The sequence below is a fragment of the Ptychodera flava genome, chromosome 11, assembly GCF_041260155.1.
Source record: "Ptychodera flava strain L36383 chromosome 11, AS_Pfla_20210202, whole genome shotgun sequence".
NCBI lineage: Eukaryota > Metazoa > Hemichordata > Enteropneusta > Ptychoderidae > Ptychodera > Ptychodera flava.
The window spans coordinates 21,840,232-21,859,845 of record NC_091938.1 but is presented as its reverse complement, the minus strand read 5'-3'; the positions used below and the strand labels follow the sequence as shown (position 1 = coordinate 21,859,845).

The 19,614-nt window shown below is 37.8% G+C and overlaps 1 protein-coding gene across 6 annotated transcripts in view; it reads left to right on the top strand.

Moving 5' to 3' along the window:
* The window catches only part of LOC139143812 (uncharacterized), a 178,751-nt gene that overhangs the window by 66,600 nt on the left and 92,537 nt on the right, over positions 1-19,614 (top strand). For 2 of the 6 annotated variants that reach the window (XM_070714376.1, XM_070714375.1), the window contains exon 1: positions 12,262-12,628. The exons of 3 other annotated variants lie outside the window; for them this stretch is intronic. In XM_070714376.1, the coding sequence (XP_070570477.1) occupies positions 12,506-12,628 (123 nt within the window). In that variant the 5' untranslated portion in view covers positions 12,262-12,505. Of the gene's footprint in view, positions 1-12,261; positions 12,629-19,415; positions 19,557-19,614 lie in introns of those variants that run through there. One more of the 6 variants, XM_070714379.1, reaches the window with a different exon arrangement.

Here is a 19,614-nt window from a genome sequence, read left to right as displayed (position 1 = left end):
CCCTGGGAGGATATTGTACTGTTTTGTCAATTTGAGCAGTCCTTCTCAGGTATTTTTGTTCCACTGCGGACAAAAGGTGATGGAGGTTAAATCTTTAAGAAAAGGAGATATTTGTGTCAAGATGGGAGGCTGAAGTATTAGCCAGTGCAAGAGAATTCTTATCTCTCGTCTCTGGTGCCTAGTTTTCTTGACTGCAGTGGAAGTTAGATGGAAGTGTTTTATTTGCCTTGCCATTCTGTCTATCATTATAACTTAAACACAACGGTAAGGTTGTTGTAGCTGGAGTTCATTGTATTTCTCAACATTTTAGATTCCAAGCACTTTCAGTCTGTAGACAGTACTATGTTATAGTGATTGGAAAGTTTCTCATGAAGCGTGATTATTAGTGCATGCCAATTAACATCATTTAAAAGTTTGTTATGCATACCGGTATATTAACACAAAACATGCACATACCCATGTAAACAAAAATAGGCTTGCACATCTGATCATTTCACCTCCGATTGCTCATGCAGTAATAGTATAACTTGCAAACAAGTTGTAGAAAAGATCCATGGAACATTATTTAAATTCAGTGTTTGTATACGTATCCTTAATTGATACAACAAAACAGGTTTATGCAGAGGATATAATACATACTAATCATGTACCTCATCAAACTACTCATACACATTTATAGTATACAGTGTCCTGCCAACATCCAGTGTTAACATCAACTTGTAATATATACGTTACAGTGTCCTGCCCATGCACACATCAGGTGTAAACATCAACTTGTATACCGGTATACTGGTTAAGTGTCCTGCCCAGAGATCCAGTGTTAACATCCAATCATTGCATGATGGGTACCGGTACACAGAGGCAGCCAAGTGCTTGATGGTATTAATGCATCCTCCATTACCCTCAGAAGCAATTCTTTAAACGCAGATCCCCAAACATTGATGCAGTAGTCCCCGAAGCTCACAGTACTCACACACGTGTGCACACCGGATCAGAACGTGTCTGGCTCTTGTCATTGAGTAATGGTGAATGTCCCATTAATTGCCCGGTGCAGGGATTTTCGAATGTAAATGAAGGTTCATGCCGGGTCCCACAAGAGAGATTACATATTTGACTGGAGACGACTAAATGTAAGTTTTAATGTGAGATAAGGAGGGAGATATCCAAAAATGTACATAATGATGTAGTTGGAGCGTTGTATCTAGATTGGATTTAGAGAGGTAGAAAATGGGTTTCATTCCGAACAGATGTTAATGAAGCCATACTGGTAAATTCTTTTGTTTAACAAGGGTTTGCTAAAAGACTTGGGCACCTTGGAGGTTTTAACGCAGTAAACATGTTAGGTTTTATACCGGTACATAGAAAATATTGTTAAGTAAAGGGTTCATTTTACTTGCTTTAAATTTTCACTTTTGAGTAGAATGCTAGTTGACTTTTTATGACAGTGGCACTTCACACCTTCAGGGTAGGAATAAGAAAAATACACTTCAATGAAACCAGCTCTAAAACTGATACAGATACTAGAAATTGTAGGGTACACTGACATGCCAAAAGAATCTCAAGCTACTGGATACAGCTTTGGCTTGTTAAAGTTAGCAGTCTGTTCATCATGACCCTCGATACAAGCTAAACAGCTGCTTTACAGTAATATGCTGCAGCTAATGAAGTCAAGGTCATTACACTAAATTGCTTCAATTCCAAAGATGGAATCTATAACAGTACTAATTAACGTAGGTGGGTAATCTGTGTCACGGTTTACCATAAATTAACCAGACAGATACTATAGAATGCTTCCCAAGATGTAAACTAAACATACTTCTGTAATGTAAATGTGACAGAGTGTTAGTTGTATGGACATGCAAGGTTGAGCAAGGTGTGGGGGATCTTTTTCCTTTTGGATGAAATTTCTTGTTCTAAATGATAATGACCGTAGTTCCTGTTAAAAACTCAATACCCTCTCCCCAGTAGTCAGTGTACTTTCTATTGCTATGCCTGTGGCATTAGCTTCAACTGTGGCTTAAATGTACCATGCCGGTACATGTATTCTGCCAATGGCAGTACATGTTTCTCAAAGTTAGTCTTGACGTCTTGCTCGATAATTAGGAATTGATTTTCAGAGCTTTTAATGAAGACACAGAGGTCTGTCCAGACACTGTCTTCCGGTACATAAGGACATTAAAACGGACAGTACAATATTACCAGTATTTTATGCAATCTTAAACTGTTACACATGTTTGTGTATGCTATAAGCATGATATCCGTGTTATCAATTGATGAATGAGGCAGGCGTAATTTTGTTCATTGCACCATAACTGAATATGGCTGCATATGCAAGTGAGTGATTTGGAAATCTAGTACATGGTACGGTTATTCATGACTGTAGTGAAGTTTGAGCCTCTATGTTGCACCATGTAGCAGTACATAGTGCACAGTCTGAAGTACTCGACATGAATCTTCTTCGTTTGTAATGAGTCATTATGCTCAGGAATAGGCTCTGTCTAAATGAATATTATCATATTTGGCTTCAAGCATTAGGTGACATAACAGGTGAGACATATTTGCTTAATTTCTGGTTATAAATTTACCTAACACGCATAATTTTTATGTACCAGCATATTTATGCAGCTATTGTTCTATTTCAGGTATTATACGATATTGATATGCACCTTGTACATGTACCTACAAGGGACCAGGCTCCTTAGCGTCTGCATAACACAAATAAAATTTGGTGTGGCCAGCACTCAGTTTGGAATAAAATCTGGCCAGGATTTGACAATTAGTCCATGACGTGGATCTTGATATCGTCCCATCTGAAGGAGATTTGTAATCTTGAAAATCTCTCCCCAGTGATGGATGTGTCTGGAGCTCATAAATCACTTATTATGACAGTCGTTGTCACAGTCACTTCAAATACTGCCTTTGTTCATACAAGGCTTTCCCTCAGCGATGTTTGTTCAAGTGGGTATTTTGTTGTACAAGTCTTGCTATGGGAAAATCAGTTCACCTGTTTGTCCAGACTTCTCCATTGGATAAGCTTGATTGTACTCTGTTCTTGGGAAAAAGTCACCATCTTTTCAAATTATTTTGGTTATTTCTGTTTCATGTGAAAAATCGTCTGTGAGTTTTTCTGATTGCAGAAACATGTTTACTTATCAATCGTCAGACCTCTACTTGCACCTTGCTTATGTGCATAATGTGCAAATATGTAGATTACATAGCATAAATTTTGTCATCATAGCAGTATTGTATACAAGCAGGGAGGGAACAGAGGTCTTGCGACTGACAGTTAAACATGTTTCAGTGAGCAGAACAACATGAATAGCTGCTCAATACATGAAATCTAAAATAATTGAAATAAAGTTTAAGAGATACCGATTGTCTTCCACGTTATCTTTGACACTCAAGTCATTTTTGCCAAAGGTCTCGTAAGTCTGTTTGTGATGATACTATTCTTAATATGTTGGCAATCAGAATGTAAACTGTTCTGTGTGATATGAGTATGTAGGTCACATTGGCAAACTTCAAAAATATGAGAAGAAAGCGAAATCTTCTGAACCAATGAAAAGCAAGAAATACCGGTATGCATTATTCAAAGTTGTCACTGCTGGTGTGTAAAAGTACTTGTAAGTGTGCCAAATATACCGGTAGTCTTATATTGCACCATGGTACTTTTGGCAAATTGCTTTATTGTCAGTGTTGAAAGGTAAAAGGTACAATTGCGTGTATGGAGCAAAACCTAAAAGGCACAGAAATAGTACAAAAATGAATTATGTAACACAGTTTCTTGGGCAGTATTCAAAATTTATTGATCATATATCTTCATATCATCTTCAAGAATGTGTTTCTTGGGCAGTTTGAACACTGTAAATTAAATTCCTAGTCGCTATTTGAAACTTCATAGCTAGTGGCAAGCTGGCTGCCGAGTAGTGAAAGCCCAATCTTCAGTACAAGCTGCCTTACAGTAAAGCCTGCCCTCTAGTGATGACATTTAGCTATTTTGACTCCAATCCATTTGATTGTAGGCAATGGCAGTATCTATGCACACTTCCCAAATAGGAGCTGACACATGTGCATTTAAAATTAATCAGATTTGATTTAAGGAATAGGATGCCTTGATGGAAACAGTATTGTCAGTTTAAAAATAGTAATATTCTGCCCGACGGGCAAACACACAAAGTACAAATTATTTTCGGTATTAATCTTATTCAGATTCTGTTGTCTCGGTGCCAGTGAGTCTAATTACATTGGCGATGAGAGGTGTCGGATGTGTGTCCACATATAATGTATATCACACCTTGTTATTAACTGAAATTATATTATTTATAAACTGATTTTGCCTTGTAGGATTCTAAACTGGCCATGTGGCAATATCACTTGTAGAGCTCGGAATATTAGGTTTATCGCCACCGGTAAATGGTTCAGTACCGGTACAGTGTGGAAAACCGAAAACTTGCTGACTTTGCGTAACCTATTACCTCAATGGTTTGATCCAATGCTATTGTTTTCAGTTGTGAAAGTGGACCCATGTGAATGGAAAATGGTAGGGGTGGAGTCCAGTGATAATTTTATTCGCTTACATTTTATTTCACCTTGAGTCAGGTCAAAGGTTAAAGTTCATTGTGGATGACATTGATGATCGTGAACGATGAATAGTGTGTTCTTTTCTGGAAAATTTTCATTCAGTGAGCTTGTATATTCTGACAGTTTATACAGGTGTGTGTGTCTGTGAAGCCAGGTACTGAGGCAATAACAGTAGATGCTACGTCGGAACCTTTTACTTCTGCACTAGATGGACAGTTTTTTTCCGCTAATGGCCAGCTTTTCCTCAATCTTTCGTGCCATTAATGTCTGAAGACATGTCTTTGACTTTTGAAGGTGACACGCTGTCTGTGTAATAACGTAGGCAAGGTTCCTGAAATCTACTCGAAGCTTGAAGGCTGCTATGGCATATGCAAAAGGTGGGATTTGGGCTGAAATGAGTACATGTCCTTGTTTTCTCGCAGCTTAAAAGAAAAAAAAAGTTAATATTATACAGTATGAATTATCTCTTGCTTCATCAAAAGAAAGTGCTTGCGGATAAATAGCTTGGGAGACTGCAGGTCTGGGCAACGTGATACTCAGTGCAGAAACTTGAAAGGTTGTCTGTGTTAAGCCACAAATGATGATGAAAGTTAATGGTTGGAATTGCAAGCTTCTGAATCGGGGGTTATCAGACTCTGTCAGGTCAGCTCTGGCAAAGTGAATCCGGTGTTATTTTCCACTGTTAAAAGGCTTGGATTCCGAAAGGTGTCAAGTTCTCAAAACTCGGCATCCATAAGTGCTTCATGCCCTGGAATATCAAGTTTTGGCAGGAACACTTCCCGTGAATATTTTATCGATATGGAATGAATGACGTTCTTTGAAGTTTGTTTCAATTTTATTGCTGTAAATCCAAATGAAATTTGCCATCTTTGATAACAAAGGGTTACAGTCCTCAAACGGTTTGAGACATAAAGTGATCCAGGGTTCGGCGAATACAGTTTAAACATCAGTATTTCACACTAGAGATCATACGAGCCTTAGCATTCTTGTCCATCTTTTTAATCCCCGCATCCCTGTAGATAACACACCGCCTCCACAAATAAATTTATCCACAAGGAGATACAGTGCATCGGTTTCCCTCTCGCAAATTGTGTTGGTATAAATGCATCATATTGCTACTGTGGCAATGTATAAAAGATGCTGTACTCTGGCCCTGATGCATCTCCCAGAGATTATCCCCAATGATAATGTATCTAAGATGGAAAAAAGTACTGCCTCGGAGTAAGCTATGGTGCCGGCCTGTCTAATTGTATTTCAACTCACCCATTGCTAACAGATTTCCTTCACCATTATCGTACACACCTACATTCAATTGCCAACATATTTTTTCCCCTCCCCTGTTCAAAACGTAGTCAGTTGAGTTAGGGCCACCGATGCGGTCTGTATTGGATTCTGATTCCTCTGATTTCGGCGTCAACTTTTAAAGGTGAAATACCGCGTGACTTATATTCTATCTTAATGCTGAATCTTAGGGAGAGCTGCTCGGTGTGGAGAATGCGCCTGTCTTGCCAGTCTTCTGATAGTGGCTGTTACTGTGTTAAATCGGCTACTTCCTGCTCTCGTTTAGCCACTCCGCGAGGTGTGAAAGATTTCCATGCGTCGTGCCAGCTGTGCCGTGGATCCCCCTTGTGAAGAAACTGCAAGTCCTGGACTTGTGACCGTCATTTATCTTTTTGCGGATCACACTGAAGGAACACTCTTGCTGAACGAGTTTGACAGCTCATCGTTTTTGAAATTCTTCGGCCTTCCGCATAGAATCATCAACCAGCTACAATCAGGAGGGGAAAAAAAAATTCTGGCGTCTTATTTAACACCTTACCATGGAGATGTGACTGTGATGGGAGATTGTTGTTATCCATTTTAAAGTGATCCATTTGTCAAGCCTGGCCAGACCAGAAGGTCAGCCCCATCCACTGAGCTTACAGCTTTACTTGTACAATCCAAGACATTACCAGTGTGTTTGCAGTCAGCATCAATTTTGGAATTCAAATTTAAGAGTTCTGCAAAGACATTAGCATCTTTGTCACGGAGGAACCATGATACACACAAAGGTATGACTAATTTTCTTTGACATATATAGGTCACATGCAAACAGTGGCTTCAGCAGTTTGCCGTGATGCCACCGCAAAATCATGTGGTTTACTTTGGATGTACAAGTACAGAATAATTTTTTTCGGAAGCACTTTGGATTTATGCACTGTGTGATTCTAGTTTTCATTACTTTTCAATTGGAAATTGGACATCATTTTTTTGGTAAATGGTGATGAATTTGAACTCACAGTATTGTCTTTCTCAATGGAGAATATTAAACGTTACAGTTTACAAAGGCAAATTGTCAAATTTTGGCAGAGAAAACAAAAATCTTGTTTTGGAAAAAAAATTCAAGAATACAAGTAATTTGTACATGGTACATCGATATAAATGTATGTACTTTCCGTCTTTGAATTTTTCATGAATTCATCAAAATAATCTTGAGATATTCTGTCCACAATTTGTTTGCAATTACCATGGGAAGAGTGCAAGTCTCGGAGAATTACCTCGAAAAAAAAGAATTTTCCTTCAATTTGCTCTGTCCATCGCGATGTCGATATTGGTCACTGCGGAATACCCTGTAAATGTGCAGAAGCCCAAGACATTATATTCACTTGAGTGACTGTTGCCGGTATTGCAAGCTTGTCACCATGGAAACCAATACAATTCGAATTTCTTTAAACAGTGTCTTATCAGCGTGTGTTCTGTCCATGGCCTATCTATTTGTTATTCCCCCAAGCTGGGAAACATGCATAGGTTGCTAATTTTCATCCCGGAATGGCGTCCCCTCGTAGATAGGTGAAAGCTCACCGATGGTGATGATGATGTTTGAGTGTTTCCATGGCAACAGCTTCCTCGCAGCTACAGAGCTGGCATTTGATACTTGTTCACGACTTTTTCAAATGTCTCAAAGTGGTATTAATGAATTAGCGATTAGGATTAAACACTTGATTTTTAGCTTGCAATAGACTACTGTCTCCTCTCATCTGTTTCAAAGCGAATATCACCGTAATTATTAAATATTAGCAATTCATTAAATTAAATTTGAACCAAGAGACACTGTTCGTTTTCCTCTTTTAGTTTAAAATAGATGGAAATCAACATTTCTGTAGGTTTTACATGCATGACATGCATGGTTGTCAATTTCAAAGATTAATTCTCTACGATTGTTAAAGATAATACCCACAATGCCTTGCTGCATTTTCACCTGAAGGTCTTTCAAATGGTCAGGCAGTCACCTTGAACTTTGGTTCACAGAGGATCAATGTTTTAGAGGTGCAGTTTCCGGGGGGGGGGGGGACTTTCCATGTGACTTGACCTCGTGGATGTTGTGTACGACGGAGACAGTTTCAACCACTGCTGTAATTGTGAATGTTGAAGAAAGTGGACAGGCCTGCCTCAGTCTGTAAAATCTTGCTGACATCTCGTTGCATGTAGCAAAACTCAGTACCATCTTTTCTGGACATGAATGATTATACACAAATTGTCTTTATCATGCACCCAAGGACCAGCACCAAAAATGATCAACAAAGGGGGCCATCTCATCATTTACATACAGTAGTTTTCATCTGAAGCAAATCAAGAATGAAACATTTGTCAGTGTTTCAGGTTCCTTACTGTGTCCGAAAATTTTAAAAATTAGAATGTTAGTACATCTTTGGCCAAAACTCCTAAATTTGTAACACTTTCACGATACATAAAGACCTGTAATGGGTCAAGCAGTAGTTTTTAGCTATCTCTCGGCTGTCATTCCTGTCAGCCTCATTCTGACTTTGCCTCATTCCCCGTTTGTAAAAGTACCAGTGCACCCATAATTCCTTTTTGACATAGAGTCATCCTAAGTTAACCTTGAAAAGGGCATCTTGGGTCAACGTTGTTCGCAAGTCCTTGGTACCCATGTACGTGCATTTAAACCTGTTCATCCCTAGTTCCATGTGTGAAGGTCCACCATTCACTGTGATTAAAAATGGGTTTTGGACCAAACTATGCTATTGAGAAGGCAGAATTAATTTCAAAGGGCGGGGGGCAGAAATAATTCTTACAGACTGAAAAGATTCTCAGTGTAGTCGGACATGTGACTTGGCGGGTAGTACTGTGAACCCCCTTTGTACTTTTCTCAGAGTCGCTAATTGTATTGTTTCAGTGGTTATTTTTGTTCATTGCTGGAAACAGGATGAATGAAGGCAAATTATAATCGCTGCACAGAGATACATGTACGATGACTCTGAGAGTTGCACTATTGCAAGAGTGATATTGGAGATGATTTTTTATTCACTCCAAATACTTCTTTATCCACCGTACATTCATTCCAAGAACAAGCCAATCAGATCCAAACCCTTTGAAAAGTAAATGAATACACAGAGACAAAAATCCCCGTAAAAATGAGATTTTGTACACACAGCAGAACACTGAAACTCTTTGAACATTGTCGGCCTGTACCGTGGACGCTTCATGATTTAATCATGAATTCTGCTGTTTCTGATGAGACACGAATCACTTAAGATGATTGAATGTCTTGAGGTGGTTTCCAACTCCCCCGGGAGTGTGGATCTCATTGGCTGTTATTTCTGAGGCTTTCTTCTCCTGGTCTGGTTACAGAATCAGTAGCTTTTTCACTCACTGGGTACTGTTCTGATACTCTACTCCTGAACAAAAGGGTAAATTCAATTTTACTAGGATAATCCAAAATGTTTTGTTTTCATGCTCAATCATACCCAAGAGATGTAACCCTGAATGTTATAGAGAGATAGTCTTGGATAATTAAATACCTAACCTTTGTCTTAGACTGGCCCCAGTCGCTTTGTTTTCTTGGCATATGCACCAGTTACTGGCTGTAGGCCATTGCGATAACCTCATGAACTGCGCGACAGTCTGCCCGAGTATATTGCTTCTGTTTACTGTTTTGATATTTATATGCCAATAGACTCGAGGCAAGTCAACTTTTGTCTATGAAATGTATTGAAACTGTGCTGCGTACTAGTGATATTGTTGTCTGCATATTCACTAATCAAATACTGTTCAAAGGTTTGAGACATATCTCTGAAAGAACAATTTAAAAGTAAATTGAGAACAATTTGAAAAAATTGGCAATAAAGCTTACAAGTTTCACAAAACCCCGATACTCACCACAATTAATATAAAACTGCATGAAGACATAAACGTATACATACTTTTAATACCACTTACTATTGTTAATGTATTCAACTCAGACTATAGCTGCAGGGACACCATTCATACTTCAACACCTTTGAAAGTAGATACTGATGAGCGCTATTAATGTTTATGACTTTCACAGAGGTCGTGAACTTGCTGACCTCAGTTGCCCTTTGTATAAGGTCACAGGGTTGATGTCAAGAGCTCTGTTGCCCATTGTCGCTATTGTAAACGTACTGTACGTTTACGATACACTTCCAGTATCATAAACATTAATATTGACAAAGCTTCTAATAAATCTTCATCACAGAAATCACAAAACAGCAATACTGTCACATTACAATGTACTGATTGTTGGCCTTGCAAAGATTTATTGACTTTAGTGCTGGTGTATGACGTAAAGATTGTTTTTGAACCTGTAGTTGTAGGCTCCAAGTCTTTCTCGGCATGGCTAATGGTGTCAACATGTGTAATTTGGAATGTTGTTAAAAAGCCCTATTTTACCTGTTAAATGGACTGCCAAAACATGATTGAAATGACAAAATTTTTTGTTGCTGAAATATCAATCAATAGCCAGTTACTTGTCTATGGAAAAAATGTCCTTCATTGAAATATGAACAAAATGAAAAAGTTTTCTTTTTTCCAGCAATTGATAAAATTACTCTTGTACTCATCCTTTGTTTAATATATGTAAACTAAACGTTGATGACATATCAGAAAAAACGTGCCACTGTGTAATTTATCTTTCCATAGAAAAGAGAATGAATAAAAAACTCAGCAAACATGAAGATTAAATACTTATAACCGTGCAATTATGCTTGAAAGTTCTCATATACCGGTACTACTGAAATATCAGTTCCTGGAAATAGTGTACGGTAAATTGTCTGATTGTTTTGCATTGAAAACTCCCCACATGCAGGCTATATCTGACTCAATCAATTTAAAGGTAGCAGATTTGACATAATTTGTGTATACATTGATGTGTGGTCATTTCAGGTGTCTTTTAAGACGAAGTTAAACTCATAACACAAATCATCTGCTTTCATCGGTGAAACTTGATAGTGTTCACATAATTGCAGATAAGTAATGTGGTGGCTGCTTAAAGTGATAGTGTATGATCTGATATTTATGCTGAACTGTTCTTACGGTATACCAGAAATGCTGCAATGTAATGTCTGTGATTTCAGTTCATTGAATAATCAATATACTAGTTTGGTATACAGTGTGTCCTTGTGTTTCATGACATCTCTGCCTTGATAGAGGTGAGAGAAAATGAATCTATCACATTTTCCATTATTTCTCCTTTTTTTTTTAAATGTTGAAAGAGCCAGTAGCAGTAAATTTTGAAGATTTTTTCACTTTCTTTGTTTTTAATGTCAACTACAGTTTCTTGTTCTACTCCACAAAGCATGTTGAAACAGAATTTAGCTTGTCAATACAGCATGTATATTCATATGAAATGCGCCATTACTGTTTACATTTGAATCTTAATCAGGACCAGAGTTCACCCGTCAGCAAAACCAGTACAGTCTACCCGCATACAGGTTGAGTAGACGAGCTGAATATTGTGCATGTGTCTGTACGGTATACTATGCTTTTGGGAGCAAGAAACTCTTGTAGACATTTTAATTTATCAAAAACAAAAAAAGTGAAAAAGCTATAAAAAGTTACAGCTACTGGCCCTACAGTTTCTTGTTCCACACCAACAAGTATATCGAAATACCCAGTATTCAACTGGTTAACTCAGCCTATGTGATGAACAATTCTACTGTTTACAATAGAATTTCAGTCTGAATAGAATGTGTGTGTTTGATAAAGGCATTGCTGTGCCCAGTCATGCCTACACCGGTAGTTCCTTGTACATACCATCATCACAGTGTACTGGTACTTTCATTTCCAATATGCCTCAGCCTAAAATTTGACTGTAAGAATGTTACAAAAATCAAAACTGTGCAATTTCCAACACAAAATTTACAAACTTTCCACATTAAATATTGCAGCTAGTGGAACGTTTAGATAAAAATGAAAAATTTGTTGTCTTTAAAATTCTACAAAGGAAAAGATGAATTCACAAGACACAAGGAATATTACACAGTGTATGGGAAATAAATGCTATTGGCAAGGGAAAAACATTTTTTATTCACCTGTCAAGAAATAAGAAAAGACACATTGAAAATTTTAGAAAGTCCTATCCAAGAGTAGAGAGTTAATGTGAGTTGTTGTATTCAGTGTTCGAAGAATCGATCACCTCTTGACACTCAGCCATTGCTGTTATATGGTCCTTTCCTCACAACAATGGTAAACTTGTCCAGATTACAATGAGCCCAGTGTACCTTGTTTTGTTTGTGTTATACGGGGCACAAAATGGCGTAAAAAGTTCATTCAGTTTGAACATGGAATGTGGCAATGATACCAGGCGAGTGCAAGGCGTGAGTCTGTTGACCCCAGCGCTACGAGGTCACTGCTCGCAAATAATAGCCACTGGGGGCTTTGTCCACGGACAATAGGGAATTCATCAAGGACGGAGCATCAGCAGTCAGGCTCTATAGCTCAGCAGTCAATAGTGTTCAATTGGGTGATTTAGACGTACTCTAGGTGTGCCAGCGTTCACCTTTCAACTTACGCACCGAACTGAAACAGATATATATGTCCGTTTTTTTTGTAAAAAAAAAACTGTGAGGACATTTGCCGTGAGTCATCTGGTTTGCGGGTACGATACAGACCACCAACGGAAAAAAACATGGCAGTTACCATAACGGACATGCCTTCTCTGGGGTTACAGAGATTCGACAAGGCAGAGTGTCTGTACACGCTGAGAATGATGGAAAGGAAAGTTGTCGCTAAACTCCTTGAATGTAAACAGGTAGGATACGATACTGCTGACTAGCATCAACATGGCAATTTCATTATGTGTAATCAGAATTGAACAGCAAAGTTCATATGTTCAATGTTGTGTGTAGTTAATGAACTTTGTAAGCAGTTACTTATCAGGGATATTTGTATGCCTTCAATTTTTGTGCAAAACACGCATGTTCACTGCCAGTCTTCATCGTGCAGTGTATAATCAAAATGGCTATATCACTGAAACCAATAAGGTGATAAGTTGAAAATCTGAAATTATTTTCCAGTTTTCAAGCTTTGTAACTTCCGGGAGAAATTAATATGTATGAACTAGAAAATACTGAATCCTTCCACCCCCTCCTGTCCTTGGTAGAGATTCAACTTTATCGTGGAACACATGGGGGTTATACCAAAGTCTGGTTGTAAGAAGGTACATTCAAGACTAACCTTTCCAAATTACAAATCTGTTCTCAGAGTAGGTATACCGTACGCTACCACAGGGGTATAAATTATAAAAACCCACGTTTTTGCCATTAAGAAACTCTCTTCAACGTCCGGTTGAACCACTATTTTACATATTCAGTTTTGGTTTGGCTTAGTTTTCAAACTTGACATATCGTTTAACATCATATGCTCTTCCTTGTGTCGACAGCTTTTACAAAAACTTAAAAAAATCTTCTTTTCTAGTTGTGGTTCATACATGTACAATCACTCGCTAAACAAGAAACAGATCCTTGTTTTGCACCGGACTGTTTTTTCCAGGCATTAGACTCTGTCTCAGTGTTTCCGCCAGATAAGGGTACCCTGTTATGTCTTCTGCTAGAATATCGTACCACAGTGATCATGTTTCAACTGAAGAAACACTATAATATGTCAGTGTTAACCCCTGCCACACAGTGGTTCGGTCCATACCCTATAGTTGACACAGGGGATGTTTGACCAGTGTACAGGCTAGGGAGGGGTGAAGGGGACAAAAACATTTTCTCTATTACGGTTTTGTTTTCATTTTTGTAGGTAGTGATAGTTGGCCTATGTGTGGTGTTCACACAGGTATAAGACTAGCAATTTGGTAGAATTTTGTGTTTTAGGATTGTCTTTGAAATGAGAAAATAGGACTGACGTATTTTGTTTTGAGAAGTATAATGATTCTGTTGTAAACATTGAAAATATTATTAGACTCCAACAATAGTGATTTAACATTTTTACAGGGCATGTTGTCAGGGTGCAGCCTATCTTGTTTCTCTTTTAGTGTTCCAAAGCTAAAGCATTTCTTTATTTCCCTGTCATAAAATGTTGTATAACCATTGAACCATTCAGGCAAAAGGTAAATCTGATTGTCCAAGCTCATTTGGTCGCTATAGTGCACATTCATGCTGTTATGTCAGAAAAAGACCTATTCCAAACCATGACGACATCAAATTATCGCAGTCTTTACAAAAATGACTACATTGTACATGAAATTTCGCTCTCGAAGCATTGTTTGCAAATCCTATGGAAACATCATCTTACCACAACACAAAATTGATCTACAGGATTCAACTTGTTTTTTTCTGCAGTGGCAATAAAATCTGTGTTGTCAGCTAGCACCAAACACCATTAGTAATGTGCTTGTCACAACTTGTTGCTAAAATTGGGCATTTGTTTATAAAACGGCTGTGGCCCCGCTTTCAATTCTGTCAGACAGCAACACTTGGAAAATTCGCATTGTTTTGAAGTCAATGACATGTGTTAGCATTGTGTGTGTATTGGTACATGTGCAACACCAGGTTTGGACAGGAATTGTCATGTAATTTTGTGACTGTGTTACTTGTCAAACAAACGCAATGTCCCATGCAGCCATTACGTCCCAGGAGTTGCGCAAAACGGCAGCAATACAAGTTTGTAAACATCACAATTTATCTTCGGGGCAGCTTTTGTCTTATTTTGCCGCCGGGCAAATACAAATTGTCCTTTCCACTTCACTTCACAAAGGGGAAGAGCCAATACACCAGATTTTGTCTCAGAACCGATTTGTTCTTCTTGCTTTAGTCAGCCTCTCGGTTTCTATGAGATCAAAATCAATGGGTATACATCAGTGGCAAAAAAGATAATTAAAAAAGTCGTATTTCTGTAAAATTGAGAGCATTATTCATGACAACAACATCATCTAACATGGAACACAAAAGATCATCCTTTAATAAGTCACTGTACCCTGTTGATATGAGCTGTGGTGGCTTTCTCTACTCGTTTTCAGACAGTCATTATAGCTAATGCAGGGTTCTTAGCGATCTTTGTATTGAATTTACCAAATCACAATAAGCTGGGCATAGTTTGTGATGTCAGCAATCATGTCAGAGTAACCTAGATTTGTAAAAATAGTGCCAGCACATACAAATCTCGTAATCACTTTTGATGTTACTGCAGCACATACAATGTTACGGGATTTGTAATGCAATCTGTTGGTGTTGGGCTCTAGAGGGCGCTTTTTATTCTGATGCCAACCTGCTCATCAGATGATTTCGTGGGGTGTCTGCACATGTTAAAATAATGATAACAAATTTTGGGCATTCTTCCTTAATTGGGTATAGTGAAAATGTGCTGGACTACCCTACTTGCAGTTTATTTGTGAAAAGTTTGCAGGTGGAGCCTAAAGTGTTTCAAAGCAGCAACCATGGCAACCGGTATTTCTTTCGACATTGGCATAATCACCCTTTTTAGAGCAATGATGTTCAACCAAAATGAGTTCATGAAAGACTTAAATACAGGCCACAACATTTTGTGAGAAAAGCACTGTTGTAACGTAACGCCTACTACCGCTGTTAAAAGCTAGAAAATAGTGGAATATGAATGAACAAAATATACTCCATCTTCTGCTGATTAGGGTACTACTAATAAATTGAAATAGCCCTGTAACCACGGCAACCTGGTTGCTTACCCCCGAACGTCATGTTTGCTAATTAACAGTAAATATCCGTCCCGTGTAACCTATGCAAAATGGCTCTCTATTTAGGAGGACATTTAGGTGACATCGTACATCTGGGATTAAGACTGTACGCCTTGTGGAATAATTTTCAGCGTGAATGAGCATTTAAAAGACTCTAAAGAAACAGTCCATTCCGGCAAGTCGTGAACTTCTTAAAGGAAAATGTCAGTGTTACATAAAACATTAGCGATGCAGCAGCGTTTATGTGTGTGTGGAGAAAATACCTGATGGAAGTTGCATACTGATCTATGTTATTTCTAGCCTCAGAAATTACAAAAAAGTTAATTTTACCTTTGCATCTCCAAAGTTTGGTACAGTCCCATTACTTTCTAAGGCTAAGTTGGAACTTTGTACAGGAAAAAGAGGGAGGGGGGGAGGGGTATAATTTGTTGAGTGTAAAGTTATGAATTATAAAAAGAATGGTTGAGGTTTCCAGATGTTGCTAAAATTTAAGGGTGAAATTTTGAACAGTGGTAATCCATTTTTGCCCTGTTTCTTCCAAAGGGTTACCATTATCATACCGAAATTTGTCACTAGTGGCTTCAACTTCTCGATCAGCTTACAGATCTAAACTTGCACATGATATGATACCTCATGTCTGCAAACCTCATCCGTAGTTTGAATTTGGTAAAATTTGGAACTTGAATTTCTTGTACAGTATGTTTGCAGATGTCGTATGCACAAATGAGACTTTCGGTAAAATATCAACTTGCTAAAAATAGGTTTTAAAAAAATGGGGGTATCTACCGTATGCAGTGCAGGCATGGCCACCCACTGTTGTATGGATGAAATAATAATTATCATATTGTGATATTTGCAGATGGTAGAATTGATAGGTAGTGTAAATTCCAACGACTTGATGTCGTCAAGGTTTATGATGTCATCAAGGCTGTGATGTCATCAAAGCTATGATGATTTACCAGAACAGAGCAATTAAATCTGCCTGACTGTCAATCTTCTCAACCCACTGTTGTATGGACATTTCAGTTTTGAGATAATCTGCTGTATAGCTGATCTCACTTCCTGAAAATTTCAGACCGTAGTTGTACCACCGTCCGTTGTTGTATACTCCTATATCAGCAAGATCAATCTGCAAGATACAGTAAAAAGTTTTGAATATTTCAATGGTGGATTATGGTTGTCATGATCACCAATAGTCGACCCTAGTATCAGCTACATCAATCTACAAGATTCTGTTGTAAAAATTTGAATATTTTGATGGTAGATTAGGATTTGTAATAATCTCCATAGCCTAGGACCTTGTTTGCTCGGCTTGGGTTAATGCCATGGCAACCTCTCGCTGGTTGAACTTTTCACCTCTGCCTGCTCGTGTTTATGGTTGTCATGCATGCAAGGAAAGGTTTATCACTCGCATTGTTTGCTGTTTTGGAAACTCAAGCTTGCCTGTTCATTTGAAAATGTCCTGCAGTTTATTGGAAAATCTCATGTAGTTTAAGTGTTTGTACCACATTTGTAAACTGAAAGAATTGTTCATAGTGGTGGCTGATGTTGTGTGATATGACCCAACTTTGCAAACTGCAGTGATGAGCGCAAAGTTAGCTGCCACCGCTGAACAAATATTGCCAGTTGTTGCACAGAATTTGTACTGACCAGGAAGCCGACAATTATGATTTACAAGGTTATATGTGGAGGTAGTAATTGCTATGGTGTCATATACATTATAATAAGATCAGCACCAGTAGCATTCACACGGCGGTGACTATTTTTAATGTGTGAGGAGTTCAAGATTTTAAAAACATTCCCTATGACAAAATTGAATAAATAAGCAAAAACAATAACTAAACAAAAGGCAAGACAAAATTACCATTATTTTGTATTTCATATTCTCATTATTTTGCAGTGCACACACATCGGGCAGTCATGAGATATTTTTACCACTGTTCATTTAGTACTATCGCCCCAGTTGTTACATTTGGCATTAAAATTTTAATCTCTCCAATTTTACCTCTGATGTGACTTACTACGGCAATATTAAAAGTGATAGTTTGTATTTATTTAAAGTGAAATACTATGGCTGTAAATCAACTTCGACATGTCATGGATGCTGTTCATACAATTGTTTGGATCCGTTAATATACAATTACATCCACGCCCAGCCATTAAACAGATTTGAAAGAATGAAAATTTGAAATGGCTTATTCCAGACAATTGCTCCGGCTTATTAGAAGGATATTTCATTTCATCTGTCACATTAATCCATATTTTCAATATTTACACTGAGATTTGGTTACCTAACAGCATAGTTTATTAATACCATAAATGATTAGTTACAAATGTGAGCATTTTTGTATTACAATCATCATATACTGCTACTGTATGCAAAGCGGAACACCTGTCCATGGGAGACACATTCGTAACTTTAACTCTTTTTCGTCATGTGAAACATTTGTTATAATAGTCTGTCTGAACTCTTGTCTTGTCCTTGCAGTGGTCTTTCTATCGCTGTCAATCTACATATTTTATTTCATGACTACTTTTGTGTATGAGAAATCTTTTAAGTGTTCAAGAGCGTAACCCATATTGATTATTTTCTTACCATTTGTGGCAGCAGTATTTTCTATTTTCAACTTTCAATGTTTGAAACAACTTGTAGTATTTATCTGTTCAATAATAGCCTACCCTTGTATGTGTTAAATGGAGAGACTGCTGTATAGCAGGTGCAGTGTACACAACAGAAATTTTACAAAATTTATCAAGAATTACTTTATATGTGTCAATATCTATATGATATAATCAATTTTAACTGCTGAAACTTGTAATTCTGTATCTAACTTCCATCGTCTCCGAACTATAATTGTAAATTGTCAAATGCTTTATCAAAATCATGGGACTGCCTTGTATAGTACAGTCATGCTGTGATTGTGGACAAGGTTGCTGTAGTTTTCATTTCCAGTGTATAAAACGTTAAACCAATTTGCTATCCAAGGAAGCTAGAAAAGACCACAGCAAACCATTTTGTACTGTATGACAAAAGCTGATACACGGTTACTAAAAAAATTAACTAAAAAAGCTGCGACTGTTGTTGATTGAATATAGGCATCCAAAAAAACTGTTCAAGGCAGTTACTTGAGACTAGTGCGGTATGATTCCATGCTTAAACTATGAAATATTACAAAGTGTTACCGGATTTTTAGTCACATATTTGCAGTGTACAGAAGGATCACAACAAAGATGAGGTCACTTCATTGAATCTTTATCAGGTCAAAGGTCAACTTAAGGTCATAAAAATGTCATATAGTCTTAAGCGATGATAGTAATTTTTGCATTTATGTCAATTAGGAAATGCATTGATAATGTTATTTCTAAATATCCTTTCTTTACTGTTCATTCTTTTTTTTCATCATTTTTATATGAATTATGGTCAGTCATTATTGACTGAAAATGAATATTGATTGTCAAAAATTCTTTTTTCATGCATCATGGATTTTTTTTTTTAAATCGTATTTAGCCTTATCTAGCATGCTTCTCCCAGATTTTATTTTCACACGGTTGGCACACATGCATGCCCAAAAGGTACGATTGTTCGAACAAAACTCAGTTCAGTCATTATTACTTCATGACGGGGTGACTTCAGTTTGTCTGCTTCCCCCAGGCATGTTGCATAAATCCCAACCTGAATCTGGTATTGTGTCATTCCTCCGGTCAGGTAATTACGCTGATATCTCTCTGTGCGAGCGATTTAGCTACTGCAGTTGAAATCATTGACTTTTGTTACTGGGCAGTGATGAGAGCCCCAGCATTGTTACGCCTGTCACCCCTGTGTGTTGAAATGGTATTGTCTGACTTTCCGTAGGGAAATCCCATTAGAGTTTTGCCAATATTCCGACATAATGATTTGATAATAGTTGTGATGGTCCACATGTTACACAGGCAACACGATTCATGTTTGTCGGATATATAGGCCGATTCCCGCTTTCCAATGTCAGTGTGTTCCTGGAAAATAGGCCATTCCCGGCACGATGGTGAGGTAAGCTGGTTTTTCATTCATCTTTGCAGACATGCGGAGAATTTGGTAAAAAAGTGTT